The sequence below is a fragment of the Takifugu rubripes genome, chromosome 11 (assembly GCF_901000725.2).
Source record: "Takifugu rubripes chromosome 11, fTakRub1.2, whole genome shotgun sequence".
Lineage (NCBI taxonomy): Eukaryota > Metazoa > Chordata > Actinopteri > Tetraodontiformes > Tetraodontidae > Takifugu > Takifugu rubripes.
In genome coordinates this window covers 8,339,639-8,357,092 of record NC_042295.1, presented here as the reverse complement: position 1 = coordinate 8,357,092, position 17,454 = coordinate 8,339,639, and the positions used below count along the sequence as shown (strand labels likewise).

At 45.2% G+C, this 17,454-nt stretch overlaps 1 protein-coding gene across 2 annotated transcripts in view; it reads right to left on the bottom strand.

Annotated features, from left to right (window-relative positions):
- The window catches only part of sik2b (salt-inducible kinase 2b), a 28,028-nt gene that overhangs the window by 4,281 nt on the left and 6,293 nt on the right, over positions 1 to 17,454 (bottom strand). For both annotated transcript variants that reach the window (XM_003968450.3, XM_029844485.1), the window contains 11 exons: positions 13,103 to 13,264; positions 8,707 to 8,831; positions 8,473 to 8,596; positions 5,960 to 6,186; positions 5,372 to 5,524; positions 4,901 to 5,059; positions 2,881 to 3,112; positions 2,497 to 2,790; positions 1,045 to 1,202; positions 197 to 310; positions 22 to 110 (listed from right to left, as the gene is read on the bottom strand). In XM_003968450.3, coding sequence (XP_003968499.1) covers positions 22 to 110; positions 197 to 310; positions 1,045 to 1,202; positions 2,497 to 2,790; positions 2,881 to 3,112; positions 4,901 to 5,059; positions 5,372 to 5,524; positions 5,960 to 6,186; positions 8,473 to 8,596; positions 8,707 to 8,831; positions 13,103 to 13,264 — 1,837 coding nt within the window. The remainder of the gene's footprint in view (positions 1 to 21; positions 111 to 196; positions 311 to 1,044; positions 1,203 to 2,496; positions 2,791 to 2,880; positions 3,113 to 4,900; positions 5,060 to 5,371; positions 5,525 to 5,959; positions 6,187 to 8,472; positions 8,597 to 8,706; positions 8,832 to 13,102; positions 13,265 to 17,454) is intronic.

Sequence of the window (17,454 nt, the reverse complement as noted above, 5' to 3'; positions counted from 1 at the left end):
AACAAAGCCGAATGAACATACCTGTGTTCCTGCAGCTGCTGCTCTAAACTTCGAGGGGCCTCTTTACAGAAGAGCTGGCAACTAGCAGGACTGTTTGCCAAGACGTTGGCCTGGTGGGCAGAAGAGAAATTTGGGGCTGACCACCCTGCTTTCATTTTCACTGATTTATGGTGACGCGAGTGGTGTCAGACTGTACCTGTAGCCTGTGAGTGAGGTACTGGGTCTCCAGGCTCTGTCTGCGGGACAGCAGAGGTGGATGCGGCCCACCCTGGTATAAAGTCAGGCCTTCCTGCTGCTTGGACGCCTCACCCTTTAGTTAAACACAAAGCATTTAAAAAGTTGAACCTGCGCAGGTGGTAAAGTGAGAATAATCCATCATCTATCATCATTCATGTGTTGCACACGCATGCGAGGAGATGCGACGATCCCAGATCCCCCCAGTGTTGGCTAATCTAAATAAAATCTAAAAGTGTCAGGGCCTGGATGTTTCATCACGTTGCCTAACTGGATTATCCAAGCTATCTCCTGCCCAAATGCCTCAGCGATGACTGAGCGGCCAGCTGCTTTTGTGTAAATGGCGCGTACCACTGGGATTAGACAGTAGTTAAACCAAATGAAAGCAAATTAAAACGATGATGGGGCCACAGTATCATAATCGACAAAGAAATGTGTAATTGTATTATACGAGATTGACAAACCAATGACAAACAACCGGCCCCTCAAACCAACCGGATGTGTGTGTGGATGAGGATGTGTATTTTTTGTGTATTCTATGTGTATCTCTGTGTGCAACAGCAGTTTTGGCCCATTCAGTGCCAGTCACTACCATGAACTCAACAATGGCTGCATTCACTTTGGCCTAGGCTCCAGGCCCCAGTGGGAAGGGAGACAGTAAACAAACCACAGTTGGCTGCCTCTCTTGGGGTTACACAACAGCCTGGGTGCCTGATTTTTCTCCCCCCTTTGGCGGTCATGGGGTGAGGGCAAATGAGTTACTGAGAAAAGCTTCACTGGGTTTGAGTGGAGGGTTGTGTGGATGCTGACCTCCAGGAGGTTGTGCAAGTGGTGCTGTGGTCCCACGGGACTCATGGCCGTCCCCTCTCTGGATCCCATATGCTCCACCAGCATCTGGACCTTGTTAAGCTCCAGGATGCCTTTGGTCCTTGCGAGGTTCTGGAGGTGCTGTCGAAATGCGACAAGACCTGAGAGCAGGAGAAAAAAAGTCAAACCCAACATTGTGTATTAATCCAGACAAATCTTCCGTTCTGACAGAAACAGCACTGAATTAGTTTGCACCTCCACTAATTTTCTAACTAAAAATACATTATAAGCAACTCTGTGTGTGCGCCTGCGTGTGTTTGTGTGTGTGCACGGGTTCTAGCGTCCATGTAAGTACGTGCACGGCAGCATGTGGCTCTGATGGGAGCCATTCAGTGGCGATGAGCTGTGGCTGCGGATGACAGGACCTGACTCACTGTGATGGTGGGAGTTATTTAAAACAAGACTTGGCGATCTGACGTAAAAGAATCCGCTGCATCCGTGCTCTCCAAAGAGGATTAAGAAGAATAAATATATAAATAACTGAAAATACCAACTGCAGGGCTAAGAAACTAGAGCGCGTTTTACAGCTGTAATTATAGTTTCCATACACACACAAACACACGACATAGCTGGAGGAAAACAGAGAATTAGAAGTAATAATATTTAATATTTCCTCTAACACTTTGGCTTGCTTTTCGAGAAACATACAGCATGCCGCAACAGAAACCTTGAAGAAGAAGAAAAAAAAAAAGCAACGTTGAGGGAGGAGAGGAAGCAAAATCAAATGGATGAAGAAAGGAGAAGGGGGAAGAGAGAAATATGTGGGCTGAAACCTTCAAATATCTCTCCGTGTTTCATAACATGAATCACCGCCGCAGTCGTCAGAGGGACTGAGAAAGGTGAGAGAAGGAAAGGAGACGAGGGAAAAACAGGGGTGTGAAGAAATGAGGAGGGGAGTAAATGACAGAGTGCAAATGAGGCACTGTTAACGGGGAGGTAGTGCATAGGAGTGTGTGTGTGCGTGTGTGTGGAAGGTGTGATGCGGCAGTTGAGAAGGGACGGTGTATCAGAAATGAAAAGCGCTTCTGTGCAAAGGTGAAACGGTCAAAGTTGCTTTGTTTTACCAGCAACCAAGACTGAAACTACAAAATTTCTTCTATAGGAATAACTTTTCTCTGTCTGTTGATGGGCTGCACAAAATGGCCTGACAGTCTTTTACCAATACAATAGGCTTTTGCTCCCCAATTGACTTTGCAGTCTTTTTATTTCATGTGAGCATAGTGACACACACGCACACACACACACACACACACAGACCATTGAAAACAGCATCCCTACGAGGTGGTGTGTGTGAGTATATTCAGGAAAACTCGACCGATCCATTATGAAGATGGTGTTGTGAGAGTTCAGGGTGATCTGAAGGAACAAGCACATTCATTGATAAGTATTCCTGACCTTGAGTGAGGGAGGTGTCGGAAGCGCGCCGTCCTTCTCTGAAGCTGATAGGAGAACGGTTGTGCGTCTCCCTGTGCTGGGAGGTGAGGGCAGCCATGGCTGGGTTCGGAGGCCGTGCGCTTAAGAAGGGTGAAGGGGTGACGGTTTGGGTGGAGGTGCTTGATGAGACCAGTTCACTGAGAGAGGGCGGATCCTCCAGCAGGCCAATGTCGCTGTGCATGGAGCCCATGTCGTAGCCCATGTCCGAGTCCACGCTACCCATGGAGGGATTGTGACCAAGAGTGAAAAATTTACCTAGCGGTTAAAAAAGTAATCAATTTTAAGGTGGTGATTGCAGAAAAATGAGATTGCTTCCAGCATTAAATCAATATTCAGATATCTGACCTTGATTTGAAGGACCTGGCTGGTTGGTCACCTCAGAGAGGGTGTGCCTTCGCTGGCCAAACCGCGCCGTCTGATAAGCAGACAACAAATGGGGTGGGTCCTCCTCAGCATCGGGCTCCTCGGTCTCGATGCCCTCATCAATTGAAGTCTCCATCATGTTGCTTGGCGATGACGTGGAGGATTTGCGGAGGACGGTGGGGGGAGGTAGAGGGTCCATCAGACAGCCGTTCACCTTGAGGGTCGAATAAAAGGGGGAGAAAGAATGAAAATGACAGCGTCCGGCGAGGAAGGAAACAGCAGCAAGTTAATCAAATCAGACATCTTTAAAACACTCAGATGTTGATTTTATATAGAGAGTGTGTATCATTGTTAGCGCACGTAGACTGGGTGTGTGTTGGCCTCGAGTTAGAGGGTGGGGATAAAGGAATGCAGACCCAGGAAGTGTGCATGCACACACACACACACACACACACACACACACACACACACACACACACACGGATCATCTGCATGAGTGGTCTCACTAACAGGGAAGCTTAGCGTTCGCCTCGAACACACAAACTTGCCCAATTTCCCATCTGCTTTTGAGAGTGAGCTGGGACAGGAATGCTGTTACTCAACTCAAAACATGCACACCCACACACACCCACACACACACACACACACTCACACACAGAAACCCGAGAGGAAATGACACTGACAAACAGATTATGGTGGGAGATCATAAGGAGTTGTGTTCGCTATAAAGACGAGAGAAGCAGCTGAAGAAAAACTGTTGGCTGACGGGTAGGAGGGTCAAGCTGGCCCGAACATCTTCCTGTCCATGTGTGTTCACAGATTTGCATGAGGTCACATCATCCCAGGACAGATTGCATAACCGGGCTCCATTCACAAAGCACAGACACCGTCTGCGAGTCTCTCTCTTTTTCCCTCCAAATGTGCAATGACACAGGGTCACGGCACACTTATATAAAATCAAACTTTTTTCTCTAGAAAAAAGGAGCGAGAGAGATGGAGGGAATTCTTGAAGGGGGGTTCTGCATATGCATGGGTGTAGCCCTGTTGGTGTGTGAGGCCATACTCTTACAACACCGGCGTCTGCTCGCAATAGTCGGTCAGGAAAAGGTCACCGGCTGGCAGAGATAAAGAGGGAAAGTACAGTGCCTGTTTGCATGTCTTGCTATGTTTGTGCGAACACATTTTGGCATTAAATCAGCTTTGCGGACATGCTGGCTGAGCTTTAAAGGTCTTGAGCCCAGGCGGTCAGGCTGAGCATACGTTCTGCGTAATTTAGCCATCGCAGATCGTGTAGTGCAATATCCTGGCTTGTGGGAATTGTTGCCAGAAACTAGTCTGCATAACCTGACAGTTGCATCTGTTTCTCTGTGTCACACAAGAATTTATTTATTCTTCTATTATATTTATTTGACTCTGTATTCTGCAGTAGATAAATCTCCCAAAAGTTGAGAAGCTGAGGATGCTTGATTTAGGTATAATTGAATGGATCCTCACACAGTCAATTATCAAGGTTAAGAAACAAGACACACATCACCGACTGACTGACAGGACTGGTGCAGGTTTAACCTTGTTCCGTGTCCTCATGTTCTGGCTTTGAGGGAGTAAACAGATTGAAAATCTTGTTGCTATAGTGTCAAACCCACAGCATATGATCAGCCTTAGCTGGGATGGTTGAGATTAGGGTAGAGGGTGCGCGTATGCGCGTTTATAAGCTGTGGAGGATAGACAGCTGTCCTGCCTTTGATGCAAGTGCTGGGTGAGTTCTTACATAAGGGAACGGGTCAGCTGCACCCTGGCAGGTTGACAGCTTATTCATTCGCGCATGCAAACAGGCTCATACGGAGGTTTCTGATTTCAGAGTGAACGAATGAGCTCATCGATCTCTGTTCAAGTCACGGCCCAGAATCATTTTAAGGGAACACTCTTGCATTTCCCAAACTAAAAGAAAACTTGACGCTACAGTAAACACAAACAGAACAACCCAAAACACCACAGGACCTACTTTAGGTGTGTTTACATCGTCCACAGTGAAGTTCTGCTCCAGAGAACATGCAGCCGAGGGAAATGCAAACACGTCGGAAGAAGCTTGGGGCACAGCAGAGGAACGCAGCAGACGGACACCCTGAGGGTGCAACCCCACCTGGGTCAAACCACTGGTGGACTGCAGAGGAAGAGGAAACAAAGGACATCAGATTTAGAGTAATAACAACTTTCACTATAGGCCAACCATGTGATGTGCTGATGTGAGGTTTTTCTTTTTTAATTATCCAAATTAAAAATTTAAAAAGCAGAGGGAGGTGACAATTGAAACAGAAGAAAGGAGTGAATCATGTAAATGAAGGCTAAGATCAGAGAATGAAAGGTTTCTGCTTCTTCGGCTTGTCTCTTTTTGCAGCCCTGAATACTGGAGCTTTGATCAGAGAACCGTGGATGTATATGCTTCTCCAGGAGCCTTTGAAGCCTCCGCACGCACCTTGACAACTGTCTGTTCAGCAATGGTGCTTGGTCGTCGCTGGCGGGCGTCGAGCCGCTGTTCCACGGGGAAGCTGCAACGATGGGCCTTGAGCCGCTCGACCAGCAGGTAGTAGATAGCAGCAAAGTGGTTGTAGCTTTTGTTCTGCAAAGACTGTGGGATGAATGACAGTGGGATCAAATGCTATTTCAACCAACCTTAACAAGATTTTCAATACTTATTTGTTGCCATTTCCATCCTGTTTGCCGAACTATTATTAAATACACTCACAAGGAACAAAAACACACGAGGAAGGTCCCATGCCTGAGTTTGCTTAGGGCTTCTGAATATACAACAAGAAAGAGGCCCTTCTTCTTTTTTTATATATATAACTGGAATCAATTACACTGTGCAACCCTGACTGTTAAACATTAACAGTGACAGAAAGTGGTGTTTGTTTTAAGCATGATACAGGCAAACATAACCATAATGCACAGAGATTGCTCTTTACAGTAGAAATGTCCTGTATTGCACACATCAGGTGGTTTTGACCAAAGATTTATTTTGGCTACTGGTACTGGTATTTTGGCTACTGGTAGCACGACTAACCTCTATAGTTTTGTGCTGGTCAATGCCAAGACTATGCATCAGGCGGAGAACTTGTTCGCTGTACTCCCCGATGCCTGCTTCACCCTCAGCAGATAGAGGCTGCTGGTGTAGAACCGGCCTCTGCACGGGAACGTACGGAGCCATCCACTTGTGCTGCTTGATCTGGGCCACAGAGAGGCGCTTTGATGGGTCCAGCACCAGCATCCTGCGAATCAGGTGCTCACAGTCTAAGAGAGGCAAAAAACAACATATTACTGGTCGGCAGACAGAGGTTTACAGACCACCTCTAAATTCAGCTCACTACTTCAGAAACACATATAAAATCTGCAACAAATCCAGGCATTAAAAAGGACTCATCGACTCGGGGTTTAACGTGTGATAAATATTTAGCTTTTTGCTCTGCCTGGACTTCTGAACAGTGTGTTTCTGCCCCACTCCTAATGAGCGTCTCACCTCGAGTCAGTGGCTAGATGAGTTTGACGTCAGACACAGCTGGGCTCTTAACAGGATTAGCGCTCCCCTGAGTGTGTTGCTTTGGTTCCCTCAGTCCCTACTGTCTGCACTGCATTCCTGCCTGCCACACGGCAAATTTACTCATACATCCCGCTATAGTCGTAAAATAAAAGCCACCCATATCTGCCCTGTTTAAGTGTAATTTAAAAGGGCAGGCTAGATACAACTGAAACTGTGTGCAGAGCGACAGTGATCCTCAGCATGTGTTGGATTTAAATATTGTTTTTTCCTAAGGCTCCTAGAGTAAACAGTCACTAATGTCAAGGTCACTAATGTCATGCTTTCTGAGCAACAAAGACCGTAGCAGTTCATGATTCCAAGAACAGGGTTGCCTACAGCTTCTTTCTCAATGTCCACCAGGCCAACATCTGCTTTTATTGCATCTTCTGCTAACTTGACCTCCCCCCCCCCCACACACACACACACAATTATGTGGCACAACCCTGCACTTCATCTTAGCAACGGTGTGTGGCTGCTTAGTTACAACCTGCTTCCAATACATTTAAGTTTGTTTTGCCGGGGCCAGAAGTTACTCAGGTTCTGCTCATTGCTGCGGTGGTGTTTATAGCAACCGCTGAAGCAGGCAACATTTCTAAAGCTGCTACCCAGCAGAGACTTCGGGCTATGTAAAGAGGCTGCCGCTGTAGGAGCATCTAAACTCTCGGGCTGATTGATTGACACACAGTTCTCAGCAATGACTTAACCACTGAACCATCCCAGTTAACACTTGCTGAGTCCCAGTGGTGTAGCATTACAGCAACGAGGATTGAGGAGATGAAGGAGGGACCAGATGACATTTTATCAAGCGCAGAAGCGTCAGATGTCCCATTGAACAGTAAACATAACCCTACCTGATAAATGTTCATAAATTAAATTACAGAAAAACCACCAACGTGAGCGCTGAATCAATGTGGCCAAAAAAGCAAGCCATTGAATGAATCTCCTATACAGATAAACTGGTTGACTAAAACATGAGTTGGTAAAGTACTAAACAATTGTGTCACTAGTCGCTAAGCCCAACAGTTTTACGAGATCATTAGCTCAGTTATATAATAAAAAAATAAGCAGCATTTCTTGAACACAAGTAACATGTTTTAAACAATAGTTTCATATTTTACTAGTTTTCTTAGTTAATAAGGAGTTCAACTGGTTACTGATCTGATGAAGTAACGCTACCAGTGCTTTGCAACGCGGCAGCAGCAGAGGGGTCATTATTATCTGTCATAAAATTAGGACAAGGTTGCCACAGTCGTGGAGCAGAAACCCTCGATAGATTTTTTTCTATGGCAGAAAAACTAAATTGATGATGGATGAAGAAATCAGCACATTCTGTTCTCTTGGTTGGGGAACAGAGGCTGGACTGGGGTTTGGGAGGAGGGTCGGAATGTCAGTTTGGCTGCTGCGCTGATATACTCCTGCACTCCCTTTATGTCTTGAACAGAAAAAACAAAAAAAATCTGGTGGACTAACAGACCACACCCTCCCGTAGAGTAACGGTTACAGGCTCGCAGATGGGATACGGGAAAAACAAGCCCAAGAAAAAGATGGGGCCAGGGAGATGTCTCGGCGATAAAGTGAGTCAGAAAGATAGACAGAAACACTCTCCTCAGAGACAGACAGGCAAGCTGCTGCAAGGCTTCACTGGCTTTTTCCTGGGTTACATAAACTGCTCCAGATCTGGACTTAATCTGCTGGCAGTTAGCTGGTCCAGCTGCAAACAGCAGGGCTTTGCTGGGCTAACCTGACTCACCCTGTGGCCAAATGACTGCACAAATACACATATTACCTGGGTCTTCTTCCAAGAGATACACAACTAATAACAGGACAAGTTCCTGCAGCCACAGCATCAATGACGGGAGCCTGGTGACTAAGACTGGAACGGGTCTCATAAATACACTGGGCGCACATAGATATAGTGGAATGTCAGCACAGCGGGGGGCGGATGATGGCGCAATCCCAACATTATTCGGTGGCTCACGTCGCAGGGAGTCTTTGCTTACCTTCAGTCATGAAGTAAGGGATACGGAACCTTCCTTCCAGGACTCTCTGTCGGAGTACAGGCAGAGTTGGTCCATCAAATGGTAACGCACCACACACCAGCACGTACAGCACCACCCCCATACTCTGAACAGGAGAAGATACATAAACACATGTCAGAACTATCCAGATTTCATTTCATTTTTATTTTTAACACAACCAAATAAATCCCCAAGTGGTGTTCTTCAGCATCTCACCCAGATGTCCAGCTGTGGACCCTCATACTGCTGGCCTTCAAAGACCTCTGGAGCAGCATAAGGTGGGCTGCCACACCATGTGGCAAGAGGCTTCCCAGGTTGAAAGAAATTCCCAAATCCAAAATCTACACGGGGGGGAAATCAAAAACAAGGTGAGGTTGTGGGGATACGAACACCAAAGTTTGATAAAACCGCTCAGGTCATTTCTCATGAGACACACAGAGGAAAGGTCTGACAAAAGGTGATTTGGGTCTTGCTGCGGTTTCTGAATGCCTCCATGGGGTCTGCAGCTTTCGCATAATGTATTATGTGATCAACATTTTTGTACATTGAGGAAATGGGTGTTTGTATGACATCACCCGCTCTGGAGATGGACATGAGGTCATCGGTCTCGTCCTTTGATTGGCCGCAGTGTTGAACAAAAATTGGACTTGATTTTTCGGGGGTGGGGGGGCAGGAAAGAAAGGTCCAGCTTACTCATGCAAAATACACACTGCTGAGTAATTCACATCTGGGTTTAATAAAAATGAAAGCTGCAGCAATATCTACCAAATTACACAGAGTTCAGTACCAGTACAACCCATCCGGACCCTCCCCCCCTCCCGTAGCTCAATGTACAAAGGCTAAAGCTACACAGAGTTCACGATTATCTCCGACTTTCACAATTTAAAATGGGGCCTCATCAGATTGTGACAGATGATGGCTTGAAATAATCCACGCTTAGATGGCTCATTGTCAGTGGGATGCTGTTGCTGCTGCTGCTGATGGTGTCATAAGACCCAACAGAAGCGCTTAACCCTCCACTCCCTGCCCTTTTCATCCCATAATTTGAAACACTTACGTAAACTAGCAAAAAGGCCTCACAATATAAATACATAAAACTGATTAAAAAACCAACCCTGTTACGTAATGAGCCAGAGGTGATTTGGGCTCCAGCACAAACAGATCACTGCGGGCTCTTATCCAGATCCTCAGGGCCAAAACGTCACAGTCACGCCGGTAACAACCAACCTCAGAGCGGCAGCCACGTTAATTGATGAGGCCACAAACCACATCCCACGAAATAATGATCAATCATTTAGGGCAATATACTTGGTGATGTGATAATAACGCATTTTTGCAGGAGTCAAAACAAACCAACGCAGGCAGCACGGAACTGAATTTATTTTGGAAATTCTTAAATTTGTATAGTGTGCAAAGATACTACAGTGTATTTTTGAGAGATTAGCAAAGTACAGATTTCAGGTGCTAAACAAAGTGCAGGAAATCACCTGTGTTCATGCGTTTAGTGGCTGAGGTGCAGGTGGCAGGTTGATGTAAAAGTGGAGCTGCGGAAGTATGTTTGCTGTCTGATGCTGCTGTGACGGTGAGAGGCGAGATGCAGGCGGAGGAGAGAGTGCAGCTGGTTTATCGGCAAGAACTGTGACCCATTTCACGCAGCTGAATACTGAACAGACTGGCTGACGTCAAACAGCCCGGCGCGCTGCAGGCGACTAGTGGCGCTCAACAGGGAGGGCGGGGTGAGGGAGCGCGTGTGTGCGCGTCCCGCACAACAGCTTTAGCTCAATATGATCCTAAAGGCGTCACTGTGGAACACACTCCGGCGTATGGAGCTGTGTGCTTGTGTGAGTTTGTGACTGACATCATGGGGTAGGACGAGGATGGCAGCTAGCTGTCAACATTTGACAAAGTCTTTCTTTATTCATCTCTGGTGCTGTAGGGTCTCTTTGTGTCCATGTTTGCAGTGTGTAACCAAAGATGTCACCCCCTATCCAGACTGGAAGCTGCATTATTCGCAAACTGATTTCCTGATTAATGGAATCTTTTGTCATTTTTATTGTGTATCATAATTCAGAACTGACCAATTCATCTAAATTGTACTGTGTATGAAGCATAGCGTAGTTTATGTCTATCTTTTATATTTTCATGCATGTGTAAATACAAAAGATTGCAATAACACACCAAGACACGGTTACATCAAATACATGTTGAATAAAAACTGGTTCTTTTTATTGTAATTATTCAATAAACTCAATTTCTGGATAAGTCTCTGAACAGGACCTTTAAAATAAATAAGAGCAGTTTGTACAAAAAAAATAAACGTACTTGACAAATTTATTTTAGCTACACATGTTTAACAAATTATTTAATCAAAAATGATTAAATTATTTTAAATTATTTATAACCGTTTACACTGTAAACAGCAGTTTAGATCCTTGACACTGTAAATTTTACAGTGTCAAGGATCTAAACTGCTGCAATAGACATTTAATATAGTAAAAATTTGAATGAAGCCGGATTTATTTGTAGCCAGATTTATTCATCCCTGACAGGAGCTTTGTTCACGGGTATGAACCTTTTCTACAAGGTGCCTTTGAAAAACAGGATTTGTTTGTACTTAATACATTAATTAATTGGGCGTGACACACCTTTAAGGTTTGGAGGACTCTGAATGACATTTACACATCAGTGATGCTTCTATTCAAATGGATAATGAGCCGCAAATAGACAGCCAGCCAGAAGAAAAGCAGTGGGTGACGTGGGTCCTGTTCTTGTTGAAGCTGAATTTCACTTCTGCTTTTGTCATTTATCCTCCCTGCTCCATCTCCTTCAACTTTCCCCGACATAAAGAGGCCGTTTGAAGTAAAGACATGAAGAGCCCCCCCCCCCTCTTCCCCACTGTGGCTCTTTGCAGCCACCCTGAACGTGACCTTTCTTTGAATGGCCGCAGCAGCTTCAGCTCCACACCCTCTGACCGGTGCTGGTCTTTTGAGAGCCAGGAGACGTCAAAGGGCTGCAGGAGGAAGGCTGGACTGGGAGTTATGGAGCTGCTGAAGATCTTGTTTCTGCTCTGAGGACCTTTTATGAACTCTGATCTTTCTCAAGAGCTGTTGCAGCCCTGGGACATTTATGTTAATAAGATATCCAAAGGTAACCATGATAAATTCTCCACATTTATAGTATCTGTAAACAGGAATAACAGATAAATCTGAATGTGTTCCCTCATTGAGATAGCTTCCTGCCCGAGACTGCAGTCATTTGTTAGAGAAATCTTTGATTCTCTGCTCTGATAAAGCAAATCTAATTACACTCACATTCAGCCTCCGCATAGAATGGTTCAGACTTTCAGAGATCAGAACCAAAGCCCCACTGACAGCTGATTCCTCAGAGATCAGCTGATCTACCTGTGATCAGCCGTCACTACGATGAGGAAAAAAAGGCTTAATGAAGAAAAAAATGCCTTGTTTCTCTTCCTCTACTGTTTCTGTAAATGCAAAGAACGGCCAATCGCAAGGGCAATGTGGATGTAATTTCAGGAAAACCGGAGGCACACACGGTGATTTATCACTTCCACCCACAGTGCAGGTTTGAGTGGACACATTTAGGGTTAGAAACTCACAAAACCAGTGCTGGTTTATAATTAATAAAGGGACTAATGCTGGAGAGTAGCTGGTGAGAATAATGAGGGTGAAGTGGTGCTGAACAGAAGTTGGACGACTATTTTGACCCATTTGCATGCAAATACTTCCATATTTAAGTCATACACTTCATGTAACATACAAGTAGCCGTGTGTGTGTGTGTGTGTACGTGGGATCTGCACTGATGCATGTGTAGAACATACCTGACATGTGTGCCTCTCTAATTTCATGTAGCTTGTGTCCAACCTGTCCTAGCATGTTGTGGTAAAGAACAGCACAGAATGTACCTTTGCTGCTCGTGTCCTTCCCGGAGACACTTTCTCTAATCACAAGAGCAGATAGGTAATGTTCTGTTCATTGTTTCCCTGCAAATCACATCTTCCATTGGCCGTGTCACACCAGGTTGTTAAAACCACGGCTGGCTAAATAACCTTTCCTTTCTTGGAAATGCAGTTTTTGCGAGCAGGGATGCAGGTGAGAAAGATGAGTCCGAACCATAAAGAAGGCTTTATTTTTTTTTTTTCTTTCCTCCTCCCACTTTTTAAGAACAATGAGTGGCTATTCCCTTCCATCGTGCCCATACACAAAGACATTATTCTCGCATTAGAACTCTCCAAGGAGCAGAGGTGGCCATTTTCCTTCTGCACGGTGATAAGTGAGTCGAGTAGTGTCTGGTATCCTTTCACACCTGTATTTTTAGCAGCCCTCATGCGCTTAGCTCACCTCAGACGTGTTTTAGTATCAGCATCTTAGAACAAAGCCTGAGATAATTCCCCGAATTATTGTCAGCCACGTGGACCTGCCAGCAGTATTTCCAATTTAGTAATTTGTGTTGTGGCCTCATCAAGCTAACAGCTACAGCGTCTCACAAGACAACCCTCTAACCACCACAGTGCAAATGGCCAGGGCGGGTGTTTGGGGCGTTTGTCAGTGTTTTAAACTAAAACAGAGTCCTCCTTCTGTGTTGCTGCAGTACCTGCGATCTTGATGTTCATGTGTCCGTCCAGTAACAGGTTCTCCGCCTTCAGGTCCCTGTGGACGATGTTGCGGTTGTGACAATACTCCACCGCCGACAGGATCTGCCAGAACTTCCTCCGGGCCTCCAGCTCGCTCAGGCGGCCGTGTTTTGCCAGGTAGTCTGCAGCCAGACAGTGAACAACATGCAATGCGTCACATCGGAGGTATAAACAGACAAGATCTTACAGTGGCCCTTTTATCCCTTCATTTTAGTGCGAGCTGCCGAGTTCCTGCTTCTAGTGTCTTGAGTCTATGCCTGCATGTGTGTACGTGTGTGTGTGTGTGTAGATGTATAATGACTGTATACAGTGTACTGTTCCATCATGTCTGGAGGAGAAAACAAGAACTAGATTCCCCACTGACATTTTTCTCTTCTACTTCCACACCATTTAAGGCCATTCTCACCATCTTATTGTTCACCAGCTCGACAGGGTGTGTTATGGCATGTTTTTTTCTGCAGCGCGATGAACTTTGGAAAGTATGGTGTTTGTCACCGTCAGCGGGGCACCTCTTAACACCTCTCTGTCCAGATAGCTTGCAAACTCTTTAATTCACACTTTGCGGCAAACAAGATAGGGCACTCTGCTGGTTTTCCTTCCAGCTGGCGTGGATGCCGACCACCAACCGAACGTGATAACAATGCACAAGAACAAACAACCCAGCCAACAATAACTTTATGGCAGGGATTATAAGGAATGCAATTATCCAAAGAGCCACAAGTTCAACCTTATAAAAAGCTATTTTTTTAAGTTACAAGGAAGACATTCAATGCTTTTTCTTGTTAAGTTACCAGTTACCAGTTACATTTCTCCGATTTCCCCATCATCCCCTCCAAGATAGAGTCATTGACAGGACATTAGAGTTAGGGTTCTGTTGAGGAAAACAGGCTAAGTTGATTTCACAGCCCATTAATATCAAAAACATTCCACCATAAACTAAACCAGTGGATTCTTACAGCGCAGTGCTGCATACCCTGGGGCTAAACTCATGTTTATGACCTAGAACTGACACAAGGGTCAAATGTTTGTTGGGATAAAAATCATTATATGTTATATTGCCTACAGGATACAAATTGTAGTTTTAATCTTTCTTGAACTGCTGTTGTTTCCATCTCTGAACCCTGATTAGACAGGGGCTGGCAGATTCCATGCGGGAGGCCGACAGGTGACGGAGGCACTTTTCATGTAACGCCGCTAATCAAAACACACACCAGGGAGGGGAATGTGTCGAGGAAGTCCGAGTATGCATCGAACACAATGAACTTTAAGAAAAGAAAGACTTTGTGATGCTTGTGACCCAATTCTGTCTAAATGGGAACATTTAAAGTCAGTGCACAAGATTTTTAATATTACATTCTTCTGCAGTGTGAAACGACTGAAACATAATTGTTCGGTCGTTTGCAGGACCTCTACCATGTTCCTGCAATATCCCCAGAACAGACATACAGACCTTAATGCAAACATTCTTTTTTTCCTATTCTTTTATTCTTATTTTTTTATTTCATTTTTATTTTTTATTAGAACTTGACATCCATCCTCATGTTTGCACTATAAAAAGTACATCTCAGATTTCCTTTTTTTTTTTAAAAACATATGACTGGTATGTTGCCTTGGTTTAGGCATCCCAAAAAGCCTGATGGAATCACTGTTTTATGTGATGAATATTTCCAGGACTGAGTCAGCGTAACAAGGTTACTTATATCAGTTGTCACTTTTATTTGGTCTCTCATACTGCTAAAAAGCAAACCAACTAAAAATAAATACATGCTCAGCACCATAACTCCTCACTTTGGAGAACAGCGACACTGTACAGCCTTCACATTTCTGCGGCACCTTTAGAAAAAATAAGATATTGCAATCTGACCAATCAAAACACAAACACGCAGGCAAAATGCAGCATTGTGCCTGGTGGATGGATGAGTAATATTGTACTGACACAACACTGGTGAGGGCAAAGACCTCAGAACAGTGAAGCATATGCCATTGCATTCTGGGAAAGCAAAGAGAACAAGTATGAATCATAGGGGTATTAAGGAATAGCTCAATAACCACTGTGTTCCACTTCTGCTGAGGGCTGGGTGAGGAGCTAAATCTCTTAACAGCTGCTCAGATTTGGAGGGGACAAACATCATGACTCGTTGGCTAGACCTCCAACTGGAACGCGGATCACACCACGGAGCGACATGGAGAGTGTGTGTGTGTGTGTGAAAAGGCACAGAGGACAGGGCACGAACACACACTGTTTCCATGTCGGGGACTGATCCTCGAACTGCTCCGCTACAACAGCCACTCTAAAGAGCACGTCTACGTGGGTGTTGATAGATGGCGGCGTATGAAGATTTAATACAGGCGTCCTCGGGGGTTCATCTGGGCGGCGGCCAGCTGGAGCCGAGCGATGGCCTTTCATCCAAGTTAGAACCCATCCATCCAAGATCAGCTGCGGCAGTTGGCGCTGACATTACTTCTATCCTGAACTCCTGGGCACCGCATGACGAGGAATTCAAACAAAAAAATTGTCTAATTTTACATCTTGCGGCTTTTTTGTCGAGCGTTATGTGACGGAGAGGAGGGAAAGAACGCCACACCTGTAGATCTGTTTGACCTTCAAAATACTCAGGTGCATTCTGAAAACCATTCATTTTTTTCCTTTTGTTCTCTTTTGCCATTTCCGGTCATTGGAATAAAAGCTGCCACGCCCAGCCACAGACATGTGCATAAACTGTAATAACAGCAGGTGTGAAGGATGCTTTACAGTCTGAAGTGTTTGTTTGAAAGTCAACCGTCTCCGTCTCATTCGCTATCCATCAGTCAGACGGGAGATGTGCACGAGTGATTCATCTTACTGCCAGCTATTATTCTCCCTTTCCTCTCTCTCTCTCTCTCTCACTCCAGCCGTGCTTTCTTAAATATGCATGCCCTACATTTTTTTCCCCACCACCTTACAGAATTCAAATGCATGTCCCTCGCTCGTGCCTGTTTCTCCTCTGCCTTCCTCTGCTTTATTTGTGGTTGACCCAATTTCCAGGTCGGATCCATCCTGCAGTTTGGAGACTGTGGAGGGGGAGAGTGTCTTCTATACAGACAGACAGACACAAAAGGCACACCAGCCAGCTAGCATGAATGCCTCTGCTTTGCCCATTGGAGTGCCCACCCACTCCGATTACGAGAATAGCCCGACTCTCCTCATTAGCAGCCAAACTCGGCATCTTTTGTTATCATTTGCTTGAGATGGATGGAGAAACAGGCGGGTATACTGTACGATACACACTTCCTGCTCTCCACTATACTATTTACAGCTCTGTGAGAGATCCAAAGACTCAGCCATTGTCTCGCTGATTCTCTGTAACCGGGCTGCGGAGAATCCGCAAGGACTTCACATCTCACCGCCTGCTGGGCGGAAAAAAAAAAAATTGAGATTCATCAGGGTCAGAAAAGTGGATTCTCTCTTATTCTCCCTCGGGAGTCCAGAGCTGCAGCCTGTGTGTTTATCTGGCCACACATCGTGACATAATGACTTGATCCATCTCCGTAAAGTGCTTTTGGAAAACAGAAATGATTCGTTCCGGGGAGATTGAGCACTGTAATATTAGTCTAGTGCTGGAGCTGCCAGTCAGTATCTGTCTGCTTGTGTCGATGCTGCAGCTGATGATGACATATGAGTCTCTTACATAACTATATTACATTGTGCAATCAGGGCATTGGGGTTCAAGTATTTAGGACACAAAGGTTTTATAATCCCCTCCAACGATCTATGGAAAAAAAATACATGTACTGCTGAAAACCAGGCCGGAGCATCATGATTAGTTTGTTAAATAACATGTTCGAAATTTGGCTCACTCTTCCGAGACAAGCAAACAGTCTGACTGGACTGGCTCTCGTCACTGATCAGGCCACAGTCGGTCATTCCCGCTGCATTACTGTGTACGCTCCCCTTTCTGTTATTCCTGTAAATATTTCAGAAAGAATGCCTCACTTTTCCAAAAAAGCTTCCCGAAAAGTGTCCCGATAACATTACTGCCACTGCATAAGTTGCCCGCAGCGACCCGCGGTGCGTAATGTACATTCACATGAGTCCGTTTCTGTTTTTTTCCTCCTTTCAGTGGTCTCTGGGTCACAGGAGCAGAAGTTGCTGCTGCTGAGTCAACATCACAAGTGGAACGGCGGCCTCTGAACCACACACGTGCACAATGTAACTTTGGTTTACAGTTGGCCCACAGTGGCGTTCAGAGTAGATTTCTATACAATGTAGATTTCTGTACATTTCTACATTTGGATCTTTATGATACAGATTTCATCTTAAATGACTGCTGCA